At 45.0% G+C, this 18,912-nt stretch overlaps 1 protein-coding gene across 2 annotated transcripts in view; it reads right to left on the bottom strand.

Annotated features, from left to right (window-relative positions):
* The window catches only part of LOC118368481 (kinesin-like protein KIF13B), an 84,504-nt gene that overhangs the window by 18,529 nt on the left and 47,063 nt on the right, over positions 1-18,912 (bottom strand). For both annotated transcript variants that reach the window (XM_035752616.2, XM_052496992.1), the window contains exons 10-25: positions 14,941-15,053; positions 14,638-14,749; positions 14,200-14,412; positions 13,705-13,815; positions 13,346-13,480; positions 9,235-9,365; positions 6,568-6,654; positions 6,225-6,418; positions 5,741-6,029; positions 5,425-5,587; positions 5,166-5,312; positions 3,150-3,299; positions 2,624-2,749; positions 1,119-1,292; positions 555-712; positions 22-154 (exon numbers count right to left, since the gene is read on the bottom strand). In XM_035752616.2, the coding sequence (XP_035608509.2) occupies positions 22-154; positions 555-712; positions 1,119-1,292; positions 2,624-2,749; positions 3,150-3,299; positions 5,166-5,312; positions 5,425-5,587; positions 5,741-6,029; positions 6,225-6,418; positions 6,568-6,654; positions 9,235-9,365; positions 13,346-13,480; positions 13,705-13,815; positions 14,200-14,412; positions 14,638-14,749; positions 14,941-15,053 (2,436 nt within the window). The remainder of the gene's footprint in view (positions 1-21; positions 155-554; positions 713-1,118; positions 1,293-2,623; positions 2,750-3,149; positions 3,300-5,165; positions 5,313-5,424; positions 5,588-5,740; positions 6,030-6,224; positions 6,419-6,567; positions 6,655-9,234; positions 9,366-13,345; positions 13,481-13,704; positions 13,816-14,199; positions 14,413-14,637; positions 14,750-14,940; positions 15,054-18,912) is intronic.

Consider the following 18,912-nt stretch of genomic DNA (forward strand, 5'->3'; position numbering starts at 1 on the left):
ACACACACAGGTAACACCTACCTGTCGTAGTTGGAAAATGCCTCCGGTGCGTACGTCTCTGGCAGGTATGACCTCTACAGGCATGAAGTCTCCGTTCTCGTTGATCTCCAACACCTGGATCCACATCTCCAGACGACGGGTTACCTCACTCCACCTGCAGGTGGAGACAGACACAGGACATAATATGTCATTTACAAGGTTGCTTTTTTGTAGAAATGGAACCTCTGGTATATGTGTTGGTGTCACTTTGTGCTGCATCATTCTGTGTGTGTGTGTGTGTGTGTGTGTGTGTGTGTGTGTGTGTGTGTGTGTGTGTGTGTGTGTGTGTGTGTGTGTGTGTGTGTGTGTGTGTGTGTGGTGTGTGTGTGTGTGTGTGTGTGTGTGTGTGTGTGTGTGTGTGTACTTGTCCAGTAGCCTGCGTACCTGTCTTGCAGCCACCATGTGTGTGTGTAGTGTGTCTGTACTATGTACCTGTCCTGTGTGTGTGTATAGCTGACCCATACAGTGCACCATACCTTGGGTGTGTGTGTACCTGTCCCATAGTGTGTGTGTACCTGTCCCGTAGTGTGCGTGTCTTGGCCTGTATAATGCTGAGGTCCCAGAGGGCAGGGTTCCTGCCGGAGTCTGCTTGTCTGTGTCCGTACACCTCGATGGCCAATGCCCCCTCTGTCAAATACTCTATAAACTCTTCTGTTACTGCCACACCTAGCTCCTAATATATAGATAGATAGATAGATAGATAGATAGATAGATAGATAGATAGATAGATAGATAGATAGATAGATAGATAGATAGATAGATAGATAGATAGAGAGAAAGAAAAACAGCATTTGAAAGGGCAGAAATAATAGCACAGAACACCACGGAAAGAACATAGATGCGTTAGCATTACATGAACACACTATAGCGGAATAATACACATGCTGTAAGGAGATAGGAAGGGTTGGGGTTAAACCAGACTGAATGCTGTGTTCACTAGATTAACCAGGCTACCTGTTTCATCCTGAGCTACATAAGCTATCTGCAACATGATTGAAATGTAAATGTCTTTTATGGCCTGTTGGACTGTTCAACATTGTTACTTTGGCAATACAAGTACTTTTCATTTAATGTCATACCTTGCAGCTGTCGAAAACCACCATGCAGTGCGGTTCCTTGCTGCTGGGGGACGAGGCGGAGGGGTCCACCTCTGGGGCCACGATGACGGGTTCTGCCTGGTCCCAGAACGAGTACTGGCAGAACACATAATTGGACAGGTACTGGGGGAGACCTGTCGCCTGCAGGATCTTGATCTGGAGGAGAAGCACGGTTGGGGTTGGGTGATTAAATAGGATTCAAGAGAGAACAAGCAAATGATATTGCAGACCTGCCAACCCTGTCCAACCTTTTAGAGACCAGATGTGCGCGGCAAATTGAAGATTAAACTCGTGCGCAGGCTGTTTGTGAGTCTGATCGCAATTATAGAATTGTACCAAATCTAGTCTATAAAAGGTTGGAGTACTTTTTTACTTGACAGCATTCCATTTACACATATGGTAAAAGTCACTAACAAGATCTAATGAGAAAGAACACACAAAGGGCCTTTATTATTTGTTTAATAAAATAAAAAAACTCTAAATACATGTATTTAGGTACAAAATGTACAAACGTCTTATCCACAATCATTTAAAAAAAACACTCTATGATAAGACAAATGTTTGAAGCAGATCATCAGTATCAAATAAACATGTTACCCATAATAAAAAGGGAAACGCTATGATAGGAAACAGTGGGTGAGAACAAATCTTTGGGAGACCTTCAAATGTTAATTTCATTTCAGAAACAGATTTGCCTGGAAGCTAGCAGAGCATCAGGGTAGTTCGTCTGGCAATCGTTGAAACCTACTTGGGAACGAGGGCACTTAGCATGTCTGTACTGAGGGAGCTTTTTGTGACGTTGATCATAATCAGGTTTGCGTGATCCTCGTAATGTTATGTGGAAAATACAACTAATGGAATGCAGAATTAAATGTATATCACACTCGCACAAATGCGACCGGTCATTTTTCGTATTTGCATTTCATTTCATTTCTTTCACTAGCAAATGCGAGTGAACTGCTGGCACTTTAGAGCCCACTGAATGTCCATCTTATGTTCGCTAACGTTGGCTTGAAACAATCAGTGTTGACCTTCCCACAACACACGGAGTCGAAAAGGGATTTGTCCATGTGTTTACGTACAGCTGACAGTCAACAAACTCAGCATCACAACAAACAGGGGGCAGCTACGTCGAATAATGATGTATTCATCTCCATGTCCGTTGACAAAACCCCTTACATGTCTGTGTGTTGCAGCTAGAGAATCGGGATGTTAGATTTACTCAGTGGATTTATTTTTTATTAAAATGTAAAAACATTTTTTTTTTTTTTTATAAAAAAATCAGGCCCTATTCATTTCTGCATACTTTTAACTCGGATCTTGTACCTGCTTACATGGACAGGGAATTGCGTAGCTGGTACGGAAAATGCATGTATGATGGTAGGTCTGATATTACTTTCTCTTTTTTTGAGAGCCAGAAGAGCCATCTAAAAAAGGGACTTTTCTGTGTGTGTGTACGAGTGTCTCCCTATCCGAAATAGACTCACCATGCAGACCAGTTTCCTCTCTTGCACCTCTCCATCAGGGCTGGCCTCGTTGTCCTCTCCCCCAGCCATGCTGTCCTCAACCCCCCCCGCCACTCTCACCACCTCAACGTGTAATCTCCCAACCACCTACAAGAAAACCAACGGCATGGGTGAAATCATTTTATAACAAGGGGAGTTTTCTGTGCTGCATCGTCACTGTTCCACAAAATGAGGCTTTCGTTTTTGCACAACACCAAGACGCCTTGTTCCTTCAAACAATCGAGTCAGGGCAGTCATCAAGCAAGGAAACTATCTGTTTTATCAGGTGTGTTACTGCTGGGCTGGAACACAAGAGTTGGACATCACTGGTTGAGAAACAGGGTCGTATTCATTCGGCGACGGAATAAACGGACTGGATCAAGGAGGAACTACCTTGACTTGTCCAATGAGAAATGCTCATTTTCGAATTCTGTTGCAAAAACATTTCGTTACACTGTGCCTAATGAACACGACCCTGGAGTTAAGTAGCGCTTGAAGCCTCTCTTACCTCCCCCTTCTGGTTGATTATGGGTACTGCGTACTGCAGCTTGACGTCATAGAACAGACAGGACAGGAAGACGTTGGCCACGCCTATCAGACTGTGATTCTCCTGCTCGTCAAAGAACGGGTCGGCACGCTTAAAGTAGGAACGCATCACCTGCAGATGACAGAGCGAGAGAGAGGGGAGAGAAATGAGCGATGTGTCCATTCCCAAATAGAGCCCTTCCACTTTACATAGCATTTGTGTATATCTGAATGGCCTAGTAAAATTACTACTAAATGCACTCCATTTGGATATCACGCTGTCGAAAACACTGATTTGTCTCTCAGGGTTCGTCTTCGTTATAGTCCAAGTTCTCTCCCCATCACACACTCCATCAACACTGACACTGGCCTGAATGTATGCACACATGACTGTAAGTCGCTTTGGATAAAAGCGTCTGCTAAATGGCATATATTATTTATATTATTTATTATAAGGTTTACCACGTACAAACACACAAATCAAATCTTATTGGTCCCATACACATGGTTAGCAGATGTTAATGCGAGTGTAGCGAAATTCTTGTGCTTCTAGTTCCGACCATGCAGTAATATCTAACAAGTAATCTAACAATTTCACAACAACTACCTTTTACACACAAGTGTAAAGGAATGAATAAGAATATGTACATATAAATGTATGGATGAGCGATTCAGTTTCAGTTTTGCACAAATGCTGCCATCAATCCACGGCTTCTGGGGAAGGTTTTAATAGGCGCCGTAGTTACATCACCACCGATGCACTTGCTCGTAAACTCGCTCACCGAATCAGTGTAAACATCAATGTTGTTGTTCGACACTATCCGGAACATATCCCAGTCCACGTGATCGAAGAAATCTTGAAGCAGACCTGAGCACGGGTGTTTCCTGTTTTAGTTTCTGTCTATAGGCTGGGAGCAAAGAAATGGAATTGTGGTCAGATTTGCTGAAAGGATGGTGAGGGAGGGCTTTGTATGCGTCGCGGAAGTTAGAGTAACAATGATCCAGAATTTTGCCAGCCCAGGTCGCGCATTCGATATGCTGATAAAATGTAGGGAGTCTTGTTTTCAGATTAGCCTTGTTAAAATCCCCAGCTACAATACATGCAGCCTCAGGATATGTGGTTTCCATTTTACATAGAGTCCAAAATGAAGCACTTTCAGGGTTGTCGAGGTGTCTGCTTGGGGGGGATATACATGACTGTGATTATAATCGAAGAGAATTCTCTTGGTAGATAATGTGGTCGCCATTTGTTTGTAAGGAATTCTAGGTCAGGTGAACGAAAGGACTTGAGTTCCTGTATGTTGTTATGATCACACCGCGACTGGTTAATCATAAGGCATACACCCCCGCCCTTCTTCTTACCAGAAATATGCACGATGCACGATGCGTGAAGAAACCAGGTGGCTGTACCGACTCTGATAACGTATCCCGAGTGAACCATGTTTCCGTGAAACAGAGAATGTTACAATCTCTGATGTCTCTCTTGCTCGGATTTCTTCTACCTTGTTGTCAAGAGACTGGACATTGGCGAGTAGTATACTCGGGAGCGGTGGGCGATGTGTCAGTCTACAGAGCCTGACCAAAAGACCGTGCCGTCTGTCCCTTCTGTGGCATCGTTGTTTTGGGTCGCCTGCTGGGATCCGATCTATTGTCCTGGGTGGTGGACCAAACAGAGGATCTGCTTCGGGAAAGTTGTATTCCTGGTCATAATGTTGGTAAGTTGACGTTGCTCTTATATCCAATAGTTCCTCCCGGCTGTATGTAATAAGACTTAAGATTTCCTGGGGTAACAGTGTAAGAAATAATACATAAAAAAGAAAAACACTGCATAGTTTCCTAAGAACACGAACAAACTCATGACCACACACACACACACACACACACACACACACACACACACACACACACACACACACACACACACACACACACACACACACACACACACACACACACACACACACACACACACACACACACACGAGTCGTTTGAACTCACAGGGTTGTCGTCGTCGTAGTCCTTCCACTCCTGGTAGAGTTCTCTCATGTCCACCATTCTGTTCTCCATCTTCTCCAGAGCCCAGATCTGTTTCCCTTTCCCCTTACGCCTCACCTGCACCGCAGGCTCACTCAGCACTGCATCACGCTGTGAAGACGGAGAAACATGTGTGTTTATGTGAGTGTGAGAATGAGTGTGAGAGAGAGAGAGAAGATGCACATAGCACCAGGTGTGTGTGTTAATGCTCATGTGTGTGTACCTTGCGGTTGGCATTGAGGTTAGCAGCAGGTATCTGCAAGGTGACTCTGTACTCGGTGCGTTTGTCCAGCTCCTCTGCTATGAAGCCAGCCTCCTGCACCAGCAGGTTAGCTCTCACTATCTGCTCCCTCAGCTTACGTAGGCTCCGGGTCAACACTGCCTCTCTGATGAGGAGAGCATCATCATTTTCAAATCACACACACACGTCAACACTGCCTCTACAGAATGGAGACTTAACATCACCTCCACAACAGTCAATATCACTGACAATAACACTCATTTACAGACATTTCCACCCTCCCTCTCCCACCACTCACCTCTCCTCACTCCACTGCCTCAGCCTGCTCTGTGCACTAGGTGAGTTGGACATGCCTCCCATGCTGAGTCTCTCCAGACTGCGGTAGTGGGGCTGTCCCGGCCTGTCGGCCTGGCCCTGTGATTGGCTGGAGGCCGTGCCAGCCTGTCCTACAGACTGTCTGTCCGGGTGGAGCCGTCTCCTCAGCTGTTGCAGCTCTTGTTCATACATCAGCCTCTGTCTCTCCAGCGCCGAGCGCTTCTCCTCCTCGTGCTGCCTCTCTAGGGACTGGAGCACCGCCTGCATGGGGTCTGAAGGTGACGGACAGGGGCGAGAGTCAATCAGGAAAGGGGTTTTTGGATGAGCAACCAATCGTGATTGCGATGCGACGGACAGTAGTTGCGTAGTCAATCGATGATTATCGACACATTTGTTTCTGAGGGCGTTTATAGTACTCCTTTCCCTCCATTCTCATTGTTGTTTTACAAGGACCTGTGTGTACTCACCATTGTTGCCCAGGGCCTTCATCATGACCTCTGTCTGGGCGAACTCGTAGGAGAAAGAGACCTCGGAGGACCCCTCACTGTTGGTGTCTCCGTCCCCCTCCAGCTGTTCACTACTGCCACTGTTCTTCATTGGGCCCCCCTCACCCTCCTCTTCCTCACCGCCACCCCGCGACCGCCGCTTAGGCAAGTTGATCCTGTGGGGGATAGAGGAGGGGAAGAGAGGGATGGGAGGAAAGAGAAAGGGAATGGTTTCAGTACTACTCTTTCCAAAACGAGGACCAGTAGTTGAGCGAGACATTGTGATTCACAGTAGCCAGAACTGTCGGGACACAGACAGACAGACCTGAAGAAGTGGTTGTTGCCCCACAGGATGCGGTCTCCGTGGTGGAGCCGCTGCGGGCTGGTGCAAGGAGAGCCGTTCACACACGTTCTGTAACGTAACAACAACTTAAGTTCCACATAATAAAACCCTGTAACAATGACATAAGAAAAAGCGACATAATAAATGCGTAAGAACATCTTTACTGTTGTTTTTATTGATTGTAATGGAACCAAGGACTCCCTGGAAAACATTGCCAAATGTTACTGAGTGGACTATCCTGGCAAGAAAAGATCTAATAAAAATGAATGAATGATCCAGTTAGTTCATTCAATTCTTAAGGGGCCTTGCGGCAACATGGCATCACCATCTTCTGACAGCAGGAGATCAGACTTGAGGCTAGAGGTGGGTGCACAGTCATAGAGTGGGTGACTAGAGGCTAGAGAGAGGTCATTATTATTCGAATCACCAAGTCACTATTATTCGAGTCACAAGTAGAACAGGTCGAGTCTCGAGTCAAGTCCAAGTCGTGCATTTCTAAGAGCGAGTCAAGTTGAGTCAAGTTTTTTCAAGTCAAGTAAAAAATATATATTTTTAAATCTACAAATCGAGACCTTAGGACTATTAAGGTTCCATCTGACATTTTTGTAAAAGTCACATATAATAGATCTTTAGATGGTTCTTCACAGACATATGAAGTGTTTTTTAATGTTTTGTTTAAAAAAAAAGAATGAACAACTAGAAAGTTCTATCTGCATAAACCCATTTGAACTATAAGGTTATATCTGCAATCCAATCACAAGACTGAATAAATACAGATGGACCAATCAGAACACGTCTTTGACATCTCCCTCTTAGTATGGTCTAGCAAGTCCAGCCAGCAATAATGGCACGCAAGCAAAAAAAACAACACTGTCAGAAATCTTAAAGTAAATTATGTTGTCACATCGTTGTTCAACGATGACAATATTTTGTCTAATGACCATAATACATGTCTTAATGTATTTGATGATGGGTTCTGACTATCCTGGTAAAATAGCTAGTATTCTTAAAAACTGAACATAGCCTTATTCAGAAGTGCCAGACGGAACTGTATGGCTCTGAGATGTCAAGGTTATATCTGGGATTGCAACCCCCTACAAAAATGGATTTAGAAATGTCTCAGGATGTTGATACTTTCGGTAAGTTAACGGGTTATGGACGAAGAATTCACAACAAAACAGTTCTGAGATCTGGGATGTGACAACTTTCATGCTCAAAATCTCAGAACTATGCCTTGTGCAGATAGAACCTTATAGTCCCAAGGTCACCAAATCTTTGTCTATTTATTGAGGCTACCAGACAGCCGTATTCATTATTTGGTCGAAAACACATTTTGATTATGTAATAATACATTTTAAAAACATAATTCTAAATGCAAGCTTCATAAGTAAATGATCAATTTTAAGCAATTCTGGGATACCAAAGGCACAGTAGGCCTATCCTAGTAATTGTTGATTGATGACCCATTGCTGTTGAGCTTGCAAAGTAAACAGTTAATAGTACTGATCACCAAACAATTTATGGCAATCCTCTCTCCCTACAAGTTGACGTTTGCGCTGCACCCGAGCCTCTCACAGCAAATCAGAGCTCTGTTCACTAGCTTCGTGATTCTCAAACTTTTTGACGGAGGTTGCAGGATCGGATGGAAAGCACCGTCTGTAGCTTTTTTCTTCCTCAGAAATAATTAATTTGCCATTAATAGCTAAGTATTGAAGGTAGTGTGATATCCCAGCTATCTTTAGACATACAGCCAGTACCACCACTGAGGTATAGTGGTGGTACTTTTCCCCCCCTGCACTGTGAATGTTTACACGGTGTGTTCAATAAAGATATGAAGACGTATAATTGTTTGTGTGTTATTAGTTTAAGCAGACTATGTTTGTAATTCCAAAGGGTTCACATATTTTTCCTTGCCACTGTATGTAGGCAGGCTACTCTGTTTTTGCCAGGCAATACCGGAGAAAATTAACAAGCTCTTTCTGGGTCACTAATCTGAATATGTGAGCCCACGTTTGCACGCCAATGCTGATGACTGGTCCTTGGTCAACAGTCAAGACACGCAATTTATTGGTTCTGAAACAGATGTTTTTTAAACAAAATTGTGTGCGATGCCGTAGGCCTGTGCGTTTCACTAGCCAATCTTTTTATTTTTGCAAGTGTGATATGGTCCCTGGCTGCGTAGAGTAGCCTAATCCACTGAGACTCAGTGCCACAAAATGAGCAACAAAACGTTACAAAACCTGGCCAGATAATTTCAGTCTCAAGTCAAAGTCGTGTCCCAAGTCTTGAGGCCGCAAGTCAAAATCGAGTCTCAAAGTCGAGTCTCAAAGTCGAGTCTCAAGTCATCAAATTTGTGACTCAAGTCAGACTCGAGTCTAAGACAGGTGAATCAAGTCTACATCTCTGGCTAAAGATGTGTCGCAATAATGATGATGTGCGTTGAGATGATGATGATGATAATGACTGCTGGTGTACTGTGACATTTTCTGCGGTGTGAGCTGGTGCTAGCGGGCAAAATTGGTAACAAGGTCATTTTTAAAACCAGATTTTGGTTCTGTAAAGGCGTCACCTCATCCAGGCTTGCCCTGTTGTGGATTATACTGACGAGGAGGATAATAGTTGAGATGAAGAGGAGTGTTCTATACGTACCGTGAGTTTCTGTGGGGAGTGAGAACCACCCATTGGTCAGTTGTGATGTTAATGATGCAGTGTTCAGCCTGAATACCCATCCCACACAGCTGGATGTCCTGGGAGTCTGCTGAACCAACCTTAGTGTGCTCCTACAGTACACAACAATACCATGTTACAATGGTGTGTGTGTGTGTGTGTGTGTGTGTGTGTGTGTGTGTGTGTGTGTGTGTGTGTGTGTGTGTGTGTGTGTGTGTGTGTGTGTGTGTGTGTGTGCGTGTGCGTGTGTGTGTGTGTGTGTGTGATTTATTGATCCGCGGGTTGACTCATAACCTGAAGTCCCCGCGGAGGGTTTAGGGTCATGAAATATTGTGTGGATCAACGGCGGGTGGCGGGCAGGTTGAATAAAAATGTATATCTATAGGCTACGTTGAGGTTTTTCGTTCATTATTTCAGGCTATCTGGCATCAGTGCGTAAGCCTAAGCTTTAGAACCTAACTGAACGTGTGCCTACACGCCAATTGCCAAAAGCTTTCGGGAGCGAGCAGAAAAAGTTAGTCGATCCACGGAGGCACAAACGACAATGTCCGAGAGGGTCGCGAAGTGGAGAGTTGAAAGTAAAGAGAAGGAAAGGCCAGAAAAGTAATGTTTGGGAAAGTTTTGGTGAAGTGGTAAAAGAAGATGATAGCAGTGCCGTCTATGTGATGTGTGGTGACTGAAGCGCTATACAAATGTGACAGTCACAAGATGGGGACAAATAGACCTATGGCAGGTCAAGGGAACTGTAGCCTACATTTGACATTTGAGTCATTTAGCAGACGCTCTTATCCAGAGAGACTTACAGTAGCGAGTGTTAAATGGAAACTGAAATCTGGACACAGACTGTAGGTCTATAACCTGTCACATAGCCTAATATAATATTCACTCCTGCAGAATTGAGCAGTCCTTGCAGTAAAATGACAACATTTAGGTTACATTACTACTCTAAAACAGGAGTGGAAAAATGCGATTTCTTTCTTTCATCATCTTGAGAGAATGCGAATGCACAGTTATATACTGTCTGTAGAGGTGTTATCTTCATTAGCATCATAAAAGCTGATAGTACACTGCTGAAAAAAATAAAGGGAACACTAAAATAACACATCCTAGATCTGAATGAATGAAATATTTTTATTCAATACTTTTTTCTTTACGTAGCTGAATGTGCTGACAACAAAATCACACAAAAATCATCAATGGAAATCAAATGTATCAACCCATGGAGGTCTGGATTTGGAGTCACACTCTAAATTAAAGTGGAAAACCACACTACAGGCTGATCCAACTTTGATGTAATGTCCTTAAAACAAGTCCAAATGAGGCTCAGTAGTGTGTGGCCTCCACGTGCCTGTATGACCTCCCTACAACGCCTGGGCATGCTCCTGATGAGGTGGCAGATGGTCTCCTGAGGGATCTCCTCCCAGACCTGGACTAAAGCATCCGCCAACTCCTGGACAGTCTGTGGCACAACGTGGCGTTGGTGGATGGAGCGAGACATCATGTCCCAGATGTGCTCAATTGGATTCAGGTCTGGGGAACGGGCGGGCCTGTCCATAGCATCAATGCCTTCCTCTTGCAGGAACTGCTGACACACTCCAGCAACATGAGATCTAGCATTGTCTTGCATTAGGAGGAACCCAGGGCCAACCGCACCAGCATATGGTCTCACAAGGGGTCTGAGCATCTCATCTCGGTACCTAATGGCAGTCAGGCTTCCTCTGGCGAGCACATGGAGGGCTGTGCGGCCCCCCAAAGAAATGCCACCCCACACCATGACTGACCCACCGCCAAACCGGTCATGCTGGAGGATGTTGCAGGCAGCAGAACGTTCTCCACGGCGTCTCCAGACTCTGTCACGTGCTCTGTGTGAACCTGCTTTCATCTGTGAAGAGCACAGGGCGCCAGTGGCGAATTTGCCAATCTTGGTGTTCTCTGGCAAGTGCCAAACGTCCTGCACAGTGTTGGGCTGTAAGCACAACCCCCACCTGTGGACGTTGGGCCCTCATACCACCCTCATGGAGTCTGTTTCTGACCGTTTGAGCAGATACATGCACATTTGTGGCCTGCTGGAGGTAATTTTGAAGGGCTCTGGCAGTGCTCCTCCTTGCACAAAGGTGGAGGTAGTGGTCCTGCTGCTGGGTTGTTGCCCTCCTCCACGTCTCCTGATGGACTGGCCTGTCTCCTGATAGCGCCTCCATGCTCTGGACACTACGCTGACAGACACAGCAAACCTTCTTGCCACAGCTCGCATTGATGTGCCATCCTGGATGAGCTGCACTACCTGAGCCACTTGTGTGGGTTGTAGACTCTGTCTCATGCTACCACTAGAGTGAAAGCACCACCAGCATTCAAAAGTGACCAAAACATCAGCCAGGAAGCATAGGAACTGAGAAGTGGTCTGTGGTCCCCACCTGCAGAACCACTCCTTTATTGGGGGTGTCTTGCTAATTGCTTATAATTTCAACCTGTTGTCTATTCCATTTGCACAACAGCATGTGAAATTTATTGTCAATCAGTGTTGCTTCCTAAGTGGACAGTTTGATTTCACAGAAGTGTGATTGACTTGGGAGTTACAATGTGTTGTTTAAGTGTTCCCTTCATTTTTTGAGCAGTGTATTTCAACCACATAAAATATGCATCCAAGCTGATGGATCGTTTTTTTCTCCGCTTTCATTTGGAAATTTTGTACAGAAACTCTTTTCCGTTTTTTATTGCATTTTCTCCCCGGTCCCTAAACGTCATTGCTCCACGAAAGAAGCAGAGATGACAGAGAAAACTTTACCAATGTCAACTAGAGTGAAGTGTTCATTCTATCATTTATGACAATCTGTTGAGCAAGGGTTTATTTCGTCTTCTAGGGCAACATAATGACAGAAGAGAAGCTGTGTGTATCTAATTATAGACAGGATGACTAATAAATAGCCTACCAAAATGTTGGAAATAAGCAGAAATATATCTAAGGCAACAACAAAAAATCCTGCACCCTGTCAAAAAATCTTTCCGCTGTCTGACTGTAGCATACAGCGCATTTTCTATATGAGAGTGTTATTTTATTTAACCTTTATTTAACTAGGCAAGTCAGTTAAAAACAAATGGTTATTTACAATGACTGCCTACCCCGGCCAACCCTGGACGACGCTGGGCCAATTGTGCGCCGCCCTATGGGACTCCCAATCACGGCCGGTTGTGATACAGCCTGGAATCAAACCAGGGTCTGTAGTGACGCATCTAGCACTGAGATACAGTGCCTTACACCGCTGCACCACTCGGGAGCCCAAGTGTGGGTTAGGGTCGGTCGGGTGCGGGTCTCAGATTTTCACTTTATCACATATAGCCATGTGGATGGAATATTAGCAATTGCGGGTGACCCTTGCTCCACTAGAGAGAGAGAGAGAGAGAGAGAGTGTGTGTGTGTGTGTGTGTGTGTGTGTGTGTGTGTGTGTGTGTGTGTGTGTGTGTGTGTGTGTGTGTGTGTGGGTGTGTGTGTGTTTGTTGTTGTGTGTGTGTGTGTGTGTGTGTGTGTGTGTGTGTGTGTGTGTGTGTGTGTGTGTGTGTGTGTGTGTGTGTGTGTGTGTGTGTGTGTGTGTGTGTGTGTGTGTGTGTGTGTGTGTGTGTGTGTGTGTGTGTGTGTGTGTGTGTGTGTGTGTGTGTGTGTGTGTGTGTGTGTGTGTGTGTGTGTGTGTGTGTGTGTGTGTGTGTGTGTGTGTGTGTGTGTGTGTGTGTGTGTGTGTGTGTGTGTGTGTGTGTGTGTGTGTGTGTGTGTGTGTGTGTGTGTGTGTGTGTGTGTGTGTGTGTGTGTGTGTGTGTGTGTGTGTGTGTGTGTGTGTGTGTGTGTGTGTGTGTGTGTGTGTGTGTGTGTGTGTGTGTGTGTGTGTGTGTGTGTGTGTGTGTGTGTGTGTGTGTGTGTGTGTGTGTGTGTGTGTGTGTGTGTGTGTGTGTGTGTGTGTGTGTGTGTGTGTGTGTGTGTGTGTGTGTGTGTGTGTGTGTGTGTGTGTGTGTGTGTGTGTGTGTGTGTGTGTGTGTGTGTGTGTGTGTGTGTGTGTGTGTGTGTGTGTGTGTGTGTGTGTGTGTGTGTGTGTGTGTGTGTGTGTACCTTCAGGTAGTAGACCAGCAGCTCATTGAGAGCGGGGTCAGCGTTGAGGTTGACTAGAAAACACTTGTCTTCTCCCACTCTGATGCCGGACGACTGGAGAGAGATGCCCAGGGATTCCAACTGTTTCTGACGCTCCTACAGGACACACAACAGAGGGAAACAATGCATCCATGCTGGTTGTTTTAATAAGGGCACACAGAAGCAAAACATTTCAAAATGTTGTGCAACATAAAAACAAAAAAAGAAGCGTGTCTAATTGTACAATTTTAGAAAGTCCCTGTTTCACTCAGTTTCAGACCGTTTTCTTTTTTGTGCCTAGTGAGCATGACCCAGGACAGAAAGTACAAGTGTGTGTGTACCTGTGCGATCTCCTCCGTCTTGCGTAGTTTCTCCTCCCAGGTGACAGTCATCTCTTGGATGAGTTTCTCAGACTCCTCCAGCCTTTCCTTCAGCTCTGGGGCCTTCATAGACTGGCCAGGAGACAAGAAAAACACACTCTTATTTGTGTTCCCTCTCCCTGTCTCCCAGCAGACAAGATGTGGTAGTTGATGTAATTTGTAAACGGATGTTTCGGTTGAAAAAAAGTCTTCATATAACCAAATGCTCTCTGTTACACCTGATGAAGCCTTCATTTTCCGGATGCAATTTCCAAACAGAATGCAACCAGTTTTGCCAGCTGGTGTGGGCCCCCTCCTCCCCTCCCTCCTTACCTTCACCTGTCTCAGTTGATCTCCCTCTTCCCCCTTCTTCTCTGCTCTCCCCGCCTATCTTCCCTTCCCCCCCTATATCCTCTCTTTATCCCTATTTCCTCCTCTCACTCCCTTTTCCCCTTCTCTCTCCCCTCCACCCCTCACCTCTGCCTGTGTCAGCTGGTCCCGTAGTTTCTCCACCTCCTCGCGGAGCTCCCTGATGATGCGTGCGTTGGGGTCTTCGTTGACGACGGCGTGGTTGACGATGCTCTTGGCCCGGTCGGCGTAGCGCAGCGTGGACAGCGTCTCGTCGTAGTTGTCGGCCGCCGGGCTCACCGTGGCCACCATGGCCGTGCGGCTGTTGCCGCCCAGGCTGTCCTGGTGACGGAGAGGAAGAGAAAGGAGTGTTAGTAAGAGAGGGAGAATGAAAGAAAGACAAAAGGTTGCAGGGACCAAATCTTAATATGATTCTGGGGCAGAAGTGTTCAACTAATTAAAGGAAACAACAAAGATATGGGAGCGAGAGGGGGAAAGTAGGATGAGAGAAGTTATATTAAGAGCAGGGAAAAAGAGAAGATGTTTGTGTGTGTGTGTTCGTCTTACCTTAAGCAGCCACGTTAGTACAGAGTCTCTGTAGGGGACAAACTTGGTCTTGTTCTTCCCACACCCCTGTTCTGCCAGAGCAGATATGACCAGGCCTAAGGTGGTCAGAGACCTGCAGAGACACACAGGGAACACACCCTCCGTCAGGAACAATATTGTAACACACACACCGGCCCGCGATCATAAGCGATGGAATGTTTTCTGGGTGTAAAGTGTGTATAATTTTGTTCATTTGGGAACTTGAAGCTAAAACTAGAACACTTGGAGCTGTGTCTGTGTCTGTGTGTGTTTTCAGTGACGTACTTGTTGATGTTGCTGCCCTCCTTCATCCTCTCACCAGTAGCACCAGTCTTAGCAGCTCTCTCACTGCCAGCCAGGTCCACCAGACTCAGCTTACTCACCTTCTCACCACTCGTCTACAGAAAGGATAGGGAGGGAGGGAGGGAGAGAACAAGGGGGAGGTTAACAGGGGGAGAGAGAGAAGGGGGAAGGTTATGGTGAGAGGAACAGGTAAGGGTGGGGAGGGAGAGAGATAGAAGAGGGGGGAGACAAAGAGGGAGGGAGGTGGGAGGTTAAAGGGGGTGGGGGTGGTAGGTTTAAGGGTGAGAGAGAGAGGAAGGGGGAGGGAGGGAGAAAAATTAAAGGAAGTGAGTGAGAACGGATAGAAGTCATTTTAGCAGATTCTCTTTCAATTAAAATAACTTCATTCGTGTTCGAATACATGCTAGAAGGACTCTGGTCCTGCACACAGTGCTTATTTGGGATGTCAACTTATTGACAGATTTCAGTGAAATTGACAAAACATTTTCCATCCTATAATTTACATGCAGTATACAACCATGTTTCCTTGCACTAACATCAGGGGGAGGGGGGGTGATGTATGTGTGTGGGTGCGTAATGGGATCTCTAGCTTACATAAGGTATGTGTGCATTAAGGACTGAAGCTTGACTGGGAGGCGGAGAGATAATTGACAGATGAGAAAGGTAGGGTGGGAGGGAGGGAGGGGAAGAGAGGATATGGAGGAAGGAGAGAAATAAAGAGTTCTGGATAGGAGAGATAATATAAGACAGAGGAAGAACAGAGAGAATGCAGGAATGCAGGACAGAAAGAATGTAAGAGCGAGAATGTAAGAGAAAGGGGCGGCAGGGTAGCCTAGTGGTTAGAGCGTTGGACTAGTAACCGAAAGGTTGCAAGTTCGAATCTCCGAGCTGACAAGGTACAAATCTGTCGTTCTGCCCCTGAACAGGCAGTTAACCCACTGTTCCTAGGCCGTCATTCAAAATAAGAATGTGTTCTTAACTGACTTGCCGAGTTAAATAAAGGTAAAATTTAAATTTAAAAAAAAAAAGAGTGACTGAGGGAGAATGAAAGTATGTGAGATGGGGTGAGTGAATGAGTTGAGCGAGAAATGAGAGAGAGCGGGGAGGGTATAGAGAGCCAAAGGGCAGTGGGGTTGAATTATGTACGGAGTTGTGCTGAGTGGGAATAGAGCAGGCAGAGACTTCAGTGTGTTGTGAAAACAAAGACCGCTCTTGTCCCCAGAGAGAGAGAAAAGAGAGAGAACAGAAAGAAGGAAAAAGACTGCATGAACTGGGGTGAACCTAGGTCAAAAAGGATTCCAAGTATTTGGCTGGTACCTCAAACTGTTTTCACCAACTGGATTCCACAGGAAATATTTTGTTCTTTCCTATGATTTAGTTACTGCGTTATCACCCTTTTATAAAGATGCTATACTAAACTTCCCTCTCTCATCTCAGACACACAGGCTTAGATTTACATGCACTGTCAACAGGCCCTTGTGAATTTGCATTGAAATGAATTTCCATGGAGATATGCAAATCATCAGTAAAGGGAGGATAAAGCATATCATCAACAGCTGAAAAAGTAGAACCAATGATTCTCGATCTCTCTTTCTCTCACTGTGTGTGTGTGTGTTTTTCTTTAACTGTCCTTGTGGGTACCAGAATTCCTCACAAGGACAGTAAAACAAGGAAAAGTGGAGAAATTTTGCCGGTCCCCACAAGGAAAAATGCTATTTTAGTCTTAGGGGTTAGGTTTAGGAGTTATAGTTTTAGGGTTAGGGGTTAAGGTTAGGCTTAAGGTTAGACTGAGGTTAAGGGTTAAGGAAAATTGGATTTTGGACTGGAATCAATTATTTGGTCCCCACAAGGATAGCACTACAAAACTGTGTGTGTGTGTGTGTGTTTGTGTGGACAGACTTAATTTGTGTGTCAGTTTCAATGAGTCGGCTCAGTCTATATTTAGCTTTGTTTCCATTCCAGCATGTGCACCTGGGGCTGCATTCAGGAACACAACCAACAAGGTATCAAATGGTCAGTCTGCAACAATGGTCAAAACTCATTGACTTGAACACAGCCTAATTTGACCTGGACTAGAATCAACTGTTCCACTCCTGCATTATTCAAATCTGTGTGCTTCATACATTGTCACAGAAGACAGAGGAAGACCAGGCTTGGGTGATTATATCACACACATGCATGTAAATAAAGTCACACACACACACACACACACACACACACACACACACACACACACACACACACACACACACACACACACACACACACACACACACACACACACACACACACACACACACACACACACACACACACACACACACACACACACACACACACACAGTTGGATGAGCGACCAGGTGTTGTTGGGATAACAAAGGATCAGGCTGACACAGCAGCAGATCAGCTGACATCCAGACAGAGAGAGAGCAGCTCATTACTTATTTAAAATGTTTTCTTGGAGGCTAACATCACTAGTTAGTTCCTGAACAGTGGAAACTGAGGCTCGCTGACAGGAGAGTCTCTCTGGGACACTCTTGGGCTGCGTTTACACAAGCAGCCCAATTCGAATATTTTTTTCCAGTAATTGGTCTTTTGACCAATCACATCAGATATTTCTTCCATAGCTGATCTGATTGGTTAAAAGACCAATCCGTGAAATAAAGATCAGAATTGGGCTGCCTGTTTAAACGTAGCCTACACACACAGTGCCCCAGATAGAAAGTGCTTAAGAAGTAGAGCAGTGGTACTCATTGCGCGGCCAGCGAGCCCTTATCGCGGTGATTTTCCATTCATAATACATAACAATGATACAATTTCAATTCGATGTAGGCCTGAATCACTTCATTGATATATATATATATATATATATATATATATATATATATATATATATATATATATATATATATATATATACACACTGCAGATACATGGCAGTACAGCACAACTGTTGAACAGAAAGGCCCGAAATAGAACCGACACATATTAGTTTGCTACTAGCTAATTTTGCAGTCTGGTCGACATGGATCGATTTATTGTAAAATAAACCAACAGAAATCTATTGCCAATGAAGATGAGAGGAAAGGGCTGGAGAACAAACAACGTGACAGCTATGAACGAACAACCGCCAGAGAACCAGAAAAATCAGGAACATGGCAGCGGGGAAATGCAGCTAGCTAACGTAGCTTTGGTGGCTAAGAGAAGTTGGCTACGGTCGATTCAAGAAGAACACTAGGTTCCAAGAGACATTGACAGACTTGTTTATACTGCTTAATGGGACCAGCTCACTTTGTCTTGTTTGAAACGAGCAAATTTAGAGCGACATTTCCAGTTACACCATGCCCACTTTGACGAAACATATCTGCCACAAAGCAACCTCAGAAACAACAAAAGTACGCAACTCAAAGGACAGCAAATAGCGGACAGGTCTATCTATCACTGTTGCAGAGAAAACGACAGAGGCAACATGTGAGATGGCTTGGATGCTCGCGAGAAACAAGAAGGCCTTCGTAGACAAGACTGTTTTTGACCTCCGCCGAAGTAGTATATGCTGATGTCACAAACAAGGAAGTTATTTTAAAGCAAATTACGGGACTGCAACTCTCAGACTAGACCATAACAAGACGCATAGACATCAGTAAGCAACTGATTACTGACATATCCGTGGCGCCGTGTTTTAGTATTGCACTGGATTCAAATGACATTGCCCAATCGTGTGTTTGTGTCCGCTTCCCTCAAAACGAGTCGTTCAGAGAGGAATTTATTATTTTTACTACCCCTTCAGGGACAAACACGAGGAGAGGATATTCTGAAAGCCCTCGTTACATTTTTTGCAGATAATAATATTGACCGGTCAAATCTGGCATCTGTGTGCACTGACGGCACCCCAAACATGCGAGGGAAGGAAAAGGGACTCCTAGGCCTGATGAGAGTATATTCCCGAATTTGTAA

This window comes from Oncorhynchus keta, chromosome 35, assembly GCF_023373465.1.
Source record: "Oncorhynchus keta strain PuntledgeMale-10-30-2019 chromosome 35, Oket_V2, whole genome shotgun sequence".
Taxonomy (NCBI): domain Eukaryota; kingdom Metazoa; phylum Chordata; class Actinopteri; order Salmoniformes; family Salmonidae; genus Oncorhynchus; species Oncorhynchus keta.